The following is a 10440-nucleotide window of genomic DNA, read 5'->3' as shown; positions in this document are numbered from 1 at the left end:
TCTTTGTTCACAAATATAAATCATTCTCACCACTCGCTCAACGCACCTCTGAAAGCGCGACTACAAGTTATGCAGTTCGCGTAGAGCAGTGCAACCAGAGCTAACCAGAGTGGTGTTTAAAGTCCTACCTTAAGCAAAAACTCTGGAAAAAATCATAATTCCTCGAAGGGGGTGGATGTAAATATCCATAAAGTGTATGGGTAGCCTGTGTTCAGTTTGAGTGAAAGGGATCCGAGCTGAGGTTAACTTAATCCAGCTACTGCAGCGCACGAGGCAACGCGCAGAGGCCAGCAGTGTGATTGGTCCGACTTTAAATGCATAAACTATAAACCTATCTTCTATAAACATATCTTTTAGGAATAAATCTGCTCTGCCAGTGAAGCGCTCAAGAGCAACTGAGACGCTTGCAATCCGGCTTTTAATAAAAAGAGCAATTTTTTTCTTTTTTAAATTATTATTTTCCTAAAAACATAAACCAGAAAGGCTTAGCCTGGCGGTGGTGCTAGTAGAGCATGGCGGTCCGCCAGGCCTATAATACACTGGGGGAAACCCTGGATAGATTATAAATACTCAACTAGATAAATCAACTTTTTTCACATTTTATCTACTTTTAATATCTTTCAGCAAATGTCTTGTAAAACATAGAGGATGGAGAGGATCTGTTCTTTCAGCTAAATATTAAATTCTTTAAGAAGAACTGTTATTGATGTTAATTTTTTATATTTTAGCCACCTTACCTCCACCCACTGGCGCAGGTTCTTCTACACTTATTGCACCAACTGTTGCAACCTAACCCTAACCCTCCAAACCTCCCACCACTAACAATCTTACACCCAACTCTCTATCCACCACCTCAAATCCTCCAAGCTCTTCAACCAAAACAACTGGTAACCAGTAAAGTAACACAACTTTTAAGAAAGTTGTGTTACTTTTTGAATAATAAAATAATAAAATCTTAGAAGGTAACTTGGCAGTGGACTTCTTCAGCCTGATGGTGACCTCCGCATTCTCTCAAACCTGCAGGCAGTACCTCATATCCATTCACCCCAAATGATATTCCAACCACCAAACAGTCATCCTATCAGGCAACCACCTCACCTGCAAGCATCTCAAATGATACTTCAACCACCAACCAGTCATCCAATCAGACAACCACCTCACCTCCAACCACTCAGCCAAACACAACCATGGCTGCCACCACAGGTTGGAACATTAAATACTTACTTTGGGACTTTAACAAGTTTTTTAAGAATTAGACTTTAGATTACAGACTGTAGGTCTGCCAGGATTCAGTCAACAGAAATCAGGTAACTTTAAATTTAAGACGGTTTGAGAATGTGTTTGTTTTTAACTTTTTTCATGTAGCAGCTGAACCCAACACAGATCCAAAGTGTGAGTATCAGATTTGAGGTTATGTATATTGTATATAGTATATTGTATTGTATATTGTATATAGTATATACTGTACATTGTATATGTATATAATGTATATTTATACATTGTTTTACATGTAGCTTGTAAAACAAACAGCAGATTTCCTCTAAATGATCTCCTTTATCTAGAATATGCTGCAGCATCTTTGTGCTCTTCTCTCACCACAGACCTCTACCTCTACGTTCTCTGTTGTTTGGTGAATCCTGAATGCATTTCTGACATGTCTGCACTGTTTGTCGGCTAACCACAGCACTGCACAGCAAGTCAATTCACACAGTCAAGACATGTTTTTACACATAAATAGAAATTAACAGTCCTAATAACTGACAGTTGCTCTGTTTGATCCAATAACATTTGTATAATAAAGTAATTCACCTGGTTTTATTTATTTTTCTTAACTACGAAGCAAAAATACAACAATGCAAAAATTCACAAATATCTGCAAGCCCAGAACAAACTAAGATTTATTAGGACAATTTTTAGAGCTGTGTGGTCTAGGTGTGTGGTTTTCTACTTTTCCTGCTCTATGCTTTGCAACACAAAAGCTAAACGTTTGATTCTGCAGCTCAGACCGGCTCCCCGGTGCTGATGGATTAAAGCATTTTGCATTAGTTGTGTTACTAAGACAGTTGATGCTCCTGGATATGGCAGGTCTGAGTGGAGTTATCTTGCTGATATGGGCTGTAAATGCTCTGGTCCTGGGTAAGTCATATTTAACTGTAACAAAATGACCACATTTATAAATGATTCAGGCAAAAAAATGCGGGTTGCATGAATAAACAACACAAATTCTAGTGAGGTAATAAAATTAAAGAAAGTTGCAATGTTAGGGAATGTAAAATAAAAGTTTTAAAACGTCTGTATTTAGAATATTATTAATATTTAAAAATTTAATAATTTGTATTATTGTCAGTTCTCTTTAATACATTTTTTCTATATTTTCTGTGAGGTTTTAAAAATAATAATTTCATCAGACTTGGACACAACTTTGCTCGTACAAAAAAGTTTACATAACTGAGCCAAATTAATATCGCAGTTCAGAAATACTTTTGTGTAGAATCACTACAGCTGATAGCTACAATACTTTCACTGGAAACAAAAACATATTTTGTTCATGAATTAAATATTATACATATTTTAGCAGCATTTTTTAAAATTCACATGGACTAGACTTTTACTAATGCATGTATAAAAAAGTAAGACCAGAATACTTTTTGTTTCAAATTTCAACTTGCTAAATGTCTTGCTCTTGTTTTCTATCAGCTGAATGTGAGCATCAGATGCTCTTTTTTCTGGGTTTTCTTGTGTGGATTAAATATTAATCCATCTCTAAAAGTGCTTTGATCAAAGTTTGAAATATTATTGTTTATAAAATTTAAGTAAAGTTTTATCATTGACTAGACTTTAAATGTTGAACTTCAGCTTTACTGAGGATCAAGCAGCAGAGACCAAAATACTTTCAGTTTAAAATTCTTAAAATATTTTTTTTCAGTTTTTAATTTTTTTAATGCTTCTGTAATGATTTCCAACAGTTGAACCTAACACACTTCCAAAGTGAGTATGAAGGTCACATTTACATTTTATTCTAACAGTTTGAGATCAAAAGTTATTAAGTTTTTATCTCACACCATGAATTTTGTGTTAATGGTTTAAAGTTATGGAACAAGTTCAATGAGGAGTTAAAACAAAGTCATAATTTAATACAATTTAAAAGGAAATACAAGGAGGTAATTTTCACAACATATAGAAATATGAGTGAGAGTTATCATAATTGCATATGTAATTTGAGGCTAACGCACATGAGTGTGTGTAGGTATGGATGTGTGAATGCATATATTTAGACATATCTAAACCCAGATAAAATGGAAAATTAATTAACCTATGTTTATTTTTTTATTTGATTTATTAATGAAGGTCCATCTGAAAATACGTTATGAGTTTATGGGGTAGGAGTTCATAAGTTCCTTACTTCTTCCTGCTCCTTTTTGAGCATGTCAAGATTACTTTGGTAATAATAATAATAATAATAATAAAAATAAAAATAATAATAATAATAATAATAATAATAATAATAATAATAATAATAATAATAATAATAATAATAATAATAATAAAAAACAATAAAAAAGTTTAGTTTTGTTTAAAGTAAAAATGTGAAACTGTTGCTCTAAATAATTTTCTTTTTATATTTTCAGGTCAAGATGACCAATGTAAGTAGTGATTCATATTTAGCCAAAATACAATTTTAATTAATTAAATATGTATTTATTCATTAAATATAAATGTTTAATTCCTGAAAGCCACCAGCTTTGCTTCATGTTGCCCAAACCTTTAAAGCTGCTCAGTCTTCCTACAATGTCTTCATATACAACCAGCAGATTCAGGGACAGCGGCGGTTCTAGACCAAACTTACCAGGGGGGTCAGTGTTTTCTCATGGGATGCAGAACAAAAGAACAACAACAAAAAAAATCAAGGCAATATGTAATTGTGTAATATTACATAGAGCCAAAGAGCCACATGTTGGCAAGACGGTTTGAGAATGTGTTTAAGTTTTTAACTTTTTTCATGTTTCCCTCTTGCAGCTAAACTCAACACACATCCAAAGTGTGAGTATCAGATTTAAAGTTATGAACAATTATTTATTAAAGGTGCTCTTTTTTCTGAGATTGTCTAATAACAAAATAACTGCTTTTGAGTTTTAATTTCATTCTAACAATTGGAGATAAAAACTTGAAGTTTGGTTTAATTTGAGCTCAGATGTAAATCTGTTGCTTTGCAGGTTCCTACAGTGTTGAGAAGATCCAGTTTGGTCTAAAGATAAAGATGACAGATTCTACTCCTGGTTACTACACCATATACGTTGCTGAGAATGAAGGTCCATTTGAAAGGAAAGAAAATTTTTCCTCCACCAGTAAAAACTTAAATTATGACATCAACCGTCTGAAGCCGTGCACCGAATATGAGCTAAATGTCACATTTAGTGGCTCCAACGGTACAGAAATATCTTGTAACAAAACTGAAAATAAAACAACAACAACAACAACTGGAATGAGTGAGTAAAATATTTCATATTTTGTCTTTATGTTTATTATTGTGTGAAATGAGATTCTGTGTAGAAGTGAGACACATATTGTTTCTGTGTTCCAGCTAAACAAGACATTAATCATATTCCCTGCTCTCCTGGATATTTCTGTTACCAAAGTGGTTGGGACATCAGCTCTTCACTATCTGAAAACAACAAGGTTTCAATTAAAGACTTCAACAATGGATCGTATCGTTTCAAACATGCTTATGACGACATGTGTTCAGATTTAGTTTTGGAGTTTCCTCCAAAAAGTTGCTCAAATGTCACCTTTACTGTGTCTGAAGTCTTTACTACCGGTATGAACAGAAACATATTGATGATAATTAATATGACTATCAAGTCTGTGGATGTGATATTAGTTACATAAATTGTTATTTGTTTTTTTGTTCTTCAGATTTTATTGATCCAAATGACATAAACCAAACTGGACCTACTAAACTTCCTGCAGAGATAAAACCAGAGTTACCGTCAAGCTGTAAAGATCTCAGTGTTGAGTATAAATGTTCAGGTGAGTAAAAACTACAGCTGTGAAAAACCTTTAAAAATATTGAGAGGAGAAAACTACAGATTCTACCTTAACAATACCTGATAGATGTTTTCCAAAATGTTTCAACACTTTCTCTTTGTAAATTGTGTCAAAATGTAAAGAATAAAGCAAACAGCTGATCAGTGTTAATATAAAAACAGCGGATTCTGCAGAAATGACTAAATGTTTGTGTCTCTTCAGGAATGAACATCACTGTTGACCCGTCTGACATGAAGCCGTTTACAGACTACAGCTGTACTGGTGACATCAAGATGAACAACGTCTCCATTAATAAAGCGACTAAACCTGTAAAGTTCAACATTTACTGTGGTGAGTTGGTATTTACTGCATCTCACTGGAAATAAGAACAAAGTTATTATACTAACACAACATGGAGAGAAAAACATCATCAGGACATTATTCATCATTTTTGCTTTTTATTGCAACAGATTTTACAGTAAACAACCTGCAGACCAGTTCAACCAATACTTCCATTGAGCTGAACTGGGAAACGATGAGTGATAAATGTCGAGATGTTCTTAATGAACTGGATGATCTCTATTATCACTGCAGCTGTCAGCAAGATGAGCGAGGTAAGAGAAATGAAGAGATTTATTCCTCCATATTATATTTACATTAAATAACATTTAATAAATTTAGATTATCACAACCAATTAAAATAAACTGATTAATTGTAAATTCATTAATTTATCAGCTTCATGTCTTTTACACAAGAGGAGATAAAAATGTGTAAAATAACCAGATGTGATCAGTGAAGCTGTGACTCTAAACTATCAGTGACCTGAAGATGATTTTAATAAAAATGTTTCTTTATTTAATGTTTAACATGAAAAACAGACCAAACTCTGTTTCAACATATTAATCATTTTAATGAGTATAAATATATTTTATAACAAGCTGCTGTTGTCAAACCAATAACAAAACAGGTTATGGAAGAGGATATGATATAATTGAAGAAAAAAGGATTAATCGACATGAAGGAAGAACGTGTGTCTTCACCAGAGGAATTAAACCATTCAGGGATTACAGCTGTAACGTCCATCACATCTATACTGGACAACGTCCTTTCAGGGAAACAACAGTTACAGGGAGAACTAAGTCTGGAAGTAAGTAACCAAGAAAATATGTTTTTTAATTAATAATATGATCTACAAACACTTTCTGCTTTGAATTTATTTGATATGAATTTGTGTGTTTTTATGTTTAATTTGGCTAAGTGTATATAAATGTTATCTGTTAGGAAATTCAACTCTTCTTTAACAATTTAAGTCAGAAATTTAGTTTTTAGATTCAAGGACACATAATCGATCTTTTAAACAATGATAATTTGATTGAAATCCAATTGAATTCCTATGATTTTGAAAATCATTCTTTCATCTGGTTTTCCATTCATGCAAATAAGTTATTTTGTTTTCAAAACACAAAATGCATCTCAACTTGTTCCATCATATTAAAGTGATGCAGAGAGAGAAATAATAACAAGTTAGTTTAAGCCCAGAAATTCATCTTTTTTATGTCTAATCCTGGAGAGTCACCAGCTTTAGCACAAAACTGGTGACTCTCTGACTTTGTGTTGAAGCTTAATAAAGAAATCCATGTTTATACATCACATGTGGTTGATAAACAGCAGAAAATAATGTAGCAATTACACTAGACGTTGAGTACTCTTAAACTTTTTTTTCATTTTGTATTGCAGATAAAAATATTAACATATGTCTATCTGCATCTGTAAGTCAGATATTTTTCAATTTGTGTTCAAGATTTGGTCAATTATAATTCTGGTCACGTTTTCTTTTTAAATCATTTTAGTTCTTGGTTTGTTTCTAAGACTCTTATAGAAAGAAAATATTTTCCTCTCCATGTTTGTCCTGATATTTATCTTCTCTCTTTGTCTTTCAGCACCAAAACCACCTCAAAACGTCGTGACATTTCCAGAGAACAATAAGATCCAATTGACATGTTCATTAGATCACATTGATTTTAATGGACCAGATAAAAAATTCATTGCACAACTTCAAGGTGATGCTGGCAGCAGAAAGTATAACACAACATGTCAATTTGAATTCAAAGATCTGAACTACTTAACATCCTACACAGTGGAGGTTTGTAACAACAAGAATCTGCTTCATGAAGAAATTCTGGTTTTATTGCTCAACTTAATTTGGATGTTTTGAATCCTAAAAAGAATCATTCTGTTATTATAGATGTTTACATTCAACGGAGATTTTATCAGCTCACCTGAGAGACGAGTTTACACCAGATGTACGAATTGTTCGTGTAAGTAACAATCAGTATAAATAAAACCAAACTCAGCTCAGCTCTCTGTGACTTCAGTATTAAAGCCTGATTGATCTCTGTTTAAAGTGTCTCACCCAGTCAACAGCAAAGCCCTCATTGGCAGTTTGCTCTTCCCCATTATCTTCATCATCCTCTGTGTGGCGTTCTTCATCAGGACGATGAGAAAATCCAGGAAGTAAAATCTACTCAGCTTTCATATTTCTGTTTGTTGATTTTCATTGTTAATTCCATCATGTTTTCTGAAATTAATCTTCTGACTTGACTGATTTTCTCCACAGTGATGATGAAGAACAGAAGCTCTTCTCAACAGTCAGTGAGTAAATTTCATGTATAATCACATGAAAATAATAAACAGCATGTTTAATATATAGATTTTCTGGATTTCATAGCCTGTTTTAGTTTTATATTAGCACAAAGTCAAACAGAAAAATTCTTCACAAGGTTTTCATACAGTTTCTTCCCCGTTTGTCGTTACAGTTTATACTAACATGCCACTTCCCAAACTCATCAAACGCAACTGATGAAGATCTGATGGAAATGCAGATCAAGAAAACATTTAATGTTTTTATTTTATTATGTCTGAGAATTTAAATCTTTAAAATTGCAGCTGTTGATCAACCTTGGTACAGTAACTGTCCTCAGACATGATTTGCTGGACTTTTCAGTTCTTTGTATTTTATCAAATTCTTTCTTATGTTGTATATTCTCCAAGTCAAAAAAAATGAAGCAAGTCACCACTTGGATTTTACAAAATCAAAATCCAAGTAGATTACTGAAAATATAAAACTTGTCTTCATGTTTCATTATTAAAACCTGGAAGGACAGCAGAGATCAAAATATGGATGGATAAATAAATGACCAGTTAAACATGACATAAAATTGTAAACCCACAGCTGAACTCACAAATATGTTCATGAGAGACATTTCAGGGCACTTTGACAAAACCGCTTTGAGAAAACCACCGAATTAATGTCTAAAACCTACAAAAGTCATTTCATATCTTAATTGCTTCTTTTTTAGATTTCTGCTTTGATAGTGAGCAGACCAGGCTCTCAAAGCAACCAAATGTATTACTCTATCATTGCACAAAAGGCAATATATTACATAAAGTATAATGTTCACATCTTTGTATTAGACAATGCATGAGAAAATTTTAAATGTTGCATCGCTCTATTCAAATGAAGACTTGCACAAATGAATCCAAATGGAAGCACAGCATGAATTAGATGTGTGTCAAGATGTGATGTTTTTACTTATTTAACATCAATCCATTTTTATTTGTATTGCTTGTTTTTGTATGGATCTTGGTTGGTGTCATCTAGAAGAATGAATGAAAAAGAAAAGCAGTCATCACATTCTAATTTGAAAATAGGCTTTATTTTACCATGGAGTTGAAAGATTTTACTGTGGAACAACAAAAGAAGGTCAACATGTCTGATAAGTCCATATTGACCTTGTTCCAAAATGATGAATTGATCAGAGTTGGGCCAAATGAGACAAAGAGCTCAATGAAGGCGACTTGAAACAGCAGGATATTAGAAGAAAATAAGTCAGAAACTGGAAAATCTGCTGCAACCAGATGTTATTTTTGTAGTTTTTATATATAATAAAATGTTTCTTGTCCTGCATAATGTTTCTGTTAAATTTGTACCTTTGTGGACATGTGAATAAACTTTCATTAAGGAAAATAAAGTCGAAGTTCTTATTTTCTATATGTAATTGATAACATTTGGGGAAATAATTTTGTTATAGGTTAGATAACATAAGTAACCTATAACGACATATGACCCTTAGTTAACGGGTCATATGTAAAGTGTAAAATTCATGTACAACATATAAACTGTGACGCTCATCACACATCGTCATGGTCCCTTGGATTTCATTTTTAATATATTTTTGATATTGTTGGCTTTCCATATTGAAATGATAAATGTTCCTTGTTCTGCGTTCTTTCAGCCTCTAAGCCTTTAACCTTGTTCCTCTAATAGCAGACATTTATTCTGCTAATTAAAGTGACCTGTATGGGTGGAGTTGGTTCTCATTGTCGCAGTCAGGTGATAAAAATCATCTCATTTCCTCCCCACCTTCGTCCTGCTTGCTTTGTTTTTGAGCTGCTTTTTTTGGAGCCTCTCTTTGTACATCCTCCGAATCTACAAATTATGGATCTGGTCAACTGGTTTCTCAATGCAATTGATCAAATTTTCTCAATGAGAAGCCTGGGCAGAGCAGAGCCCTCTTGTCCTGCAGGGTCACACCAGGATACATCCTGGATTTATTTGGCATACTGACGATGGTTTGGGCCGACTGGTCACTCAGCCTGACATGCTGGGGGACAGAGGAGCAAGTTGGATGTGATTCTCTCACAGGTCAGCTGTGGACCTAAAACCAAATTCAAATGAAATCAATGCTGATTTTTTGACCTTCCCATTAATCAGATTGTATATTTATGTGCAATGTTTTGAGTAGAATTTATCATTATTTTGATCAAATTAGTTTGACATTTGAAATGATTTACTTTTTCCTGTTTATTTTAAAGTCAAGCATAATCCTTGGTTAGAATGGCTTAGTCAAAGTCTACCCCAGTACGTGCCTGGTATAATTTTAACTGCACTTCAGTTATGTGCTGTTTAGCTGTAACAATTTCTGAAGAAACATTTGGTTTGATTGAGTTTCAGAACTTGTGTTCAGAGATTTTATCATTTTTAAGTTTATCTCTTCAGTCAGTAAGAGAATCTACTTAAAACTACAGTCAAGTTATTAACAAGCAAACAACCAGAAATGATTACTTGAGGTTTTTAAAAAAGTATTTCCTGTTAGAAACAGCCCAGCATATCAGTATTCAGCTATCAGGAGCTTTTGCATGAGAAACTTCCTCATTTATAGGTGAGAGCTGTTCTCTCTTGTGTCAGATGTATTTATTACACACAGCAAAGAGGATGAAGGAGATCTGAACGGTTTTATTATCCTGCTGCTGCAGACCAAAGTCTTTGCTTTGAACAAAAGTAAATAAATATATTCAACGACACTTAAACAACAAGTTCATGAAGACATTTACAAAAAGCTTCATGCCATTTT

The 10440-nt window shown here is 33.3% G+C and overlaps 1 protein-coding gene across 1 annotated transcript; it reads left to right on the top strand.

Annotated features, from left to right (window-relative positions):
* Positions 1-1069: 1069 nt before the first annotated feature.
* Positions 1070-9595, top strand: LOC103463494 (receptor-type tyrosine-protein phosphatase C-like). Its single transcript, XM_081606173.1, has 13 exons — positions 1070-1203; positions 1366-1392; positions 4215-4487; positions 4583-4816; positions 4915-5028; positions 5248-5376; positions 5496-5639; positions 5994-6173; positions 6967-7169; positions 7272-7344; positions 7432-7540; positions 7644-7678; positions 7843-9595. The coding sequence occupies exons 1-13, from the start codon at positions 1188-1190 to the stop codon at positions 7884-7886; spliced, it is 1581 nt and encodes a 526-aa protein (XP_081462299.1). The 5' UTR covers positions 1070-1187; the 3' UTR covers positions 7887-9595.
* The last annotated feature ends 845 nt before the right edge of the window (positions 9596-10440 follow it).

The sequence above is a fragment of the Poecilia reticulata genome, chromosome 4 (assembly GCF_904066995.2).
Source record: "Poecilia reticulata chromosome 4, P_reticulata-male-v2, whole genome shotgun sequence".
Taxonomy (NCBI): domain Eukaryota; kingdom Metazoa; phylum Chordata; class Actinopteri; order Cyprinodontiformes; family Poeciliidae; genus Poecilia; species Poecilia reticulata.
The sequence above is the reverse complement of the archived record's forward strand: the minus strand, read 5'-3'. Positions and strand labels throughout refer to the sequence as shown.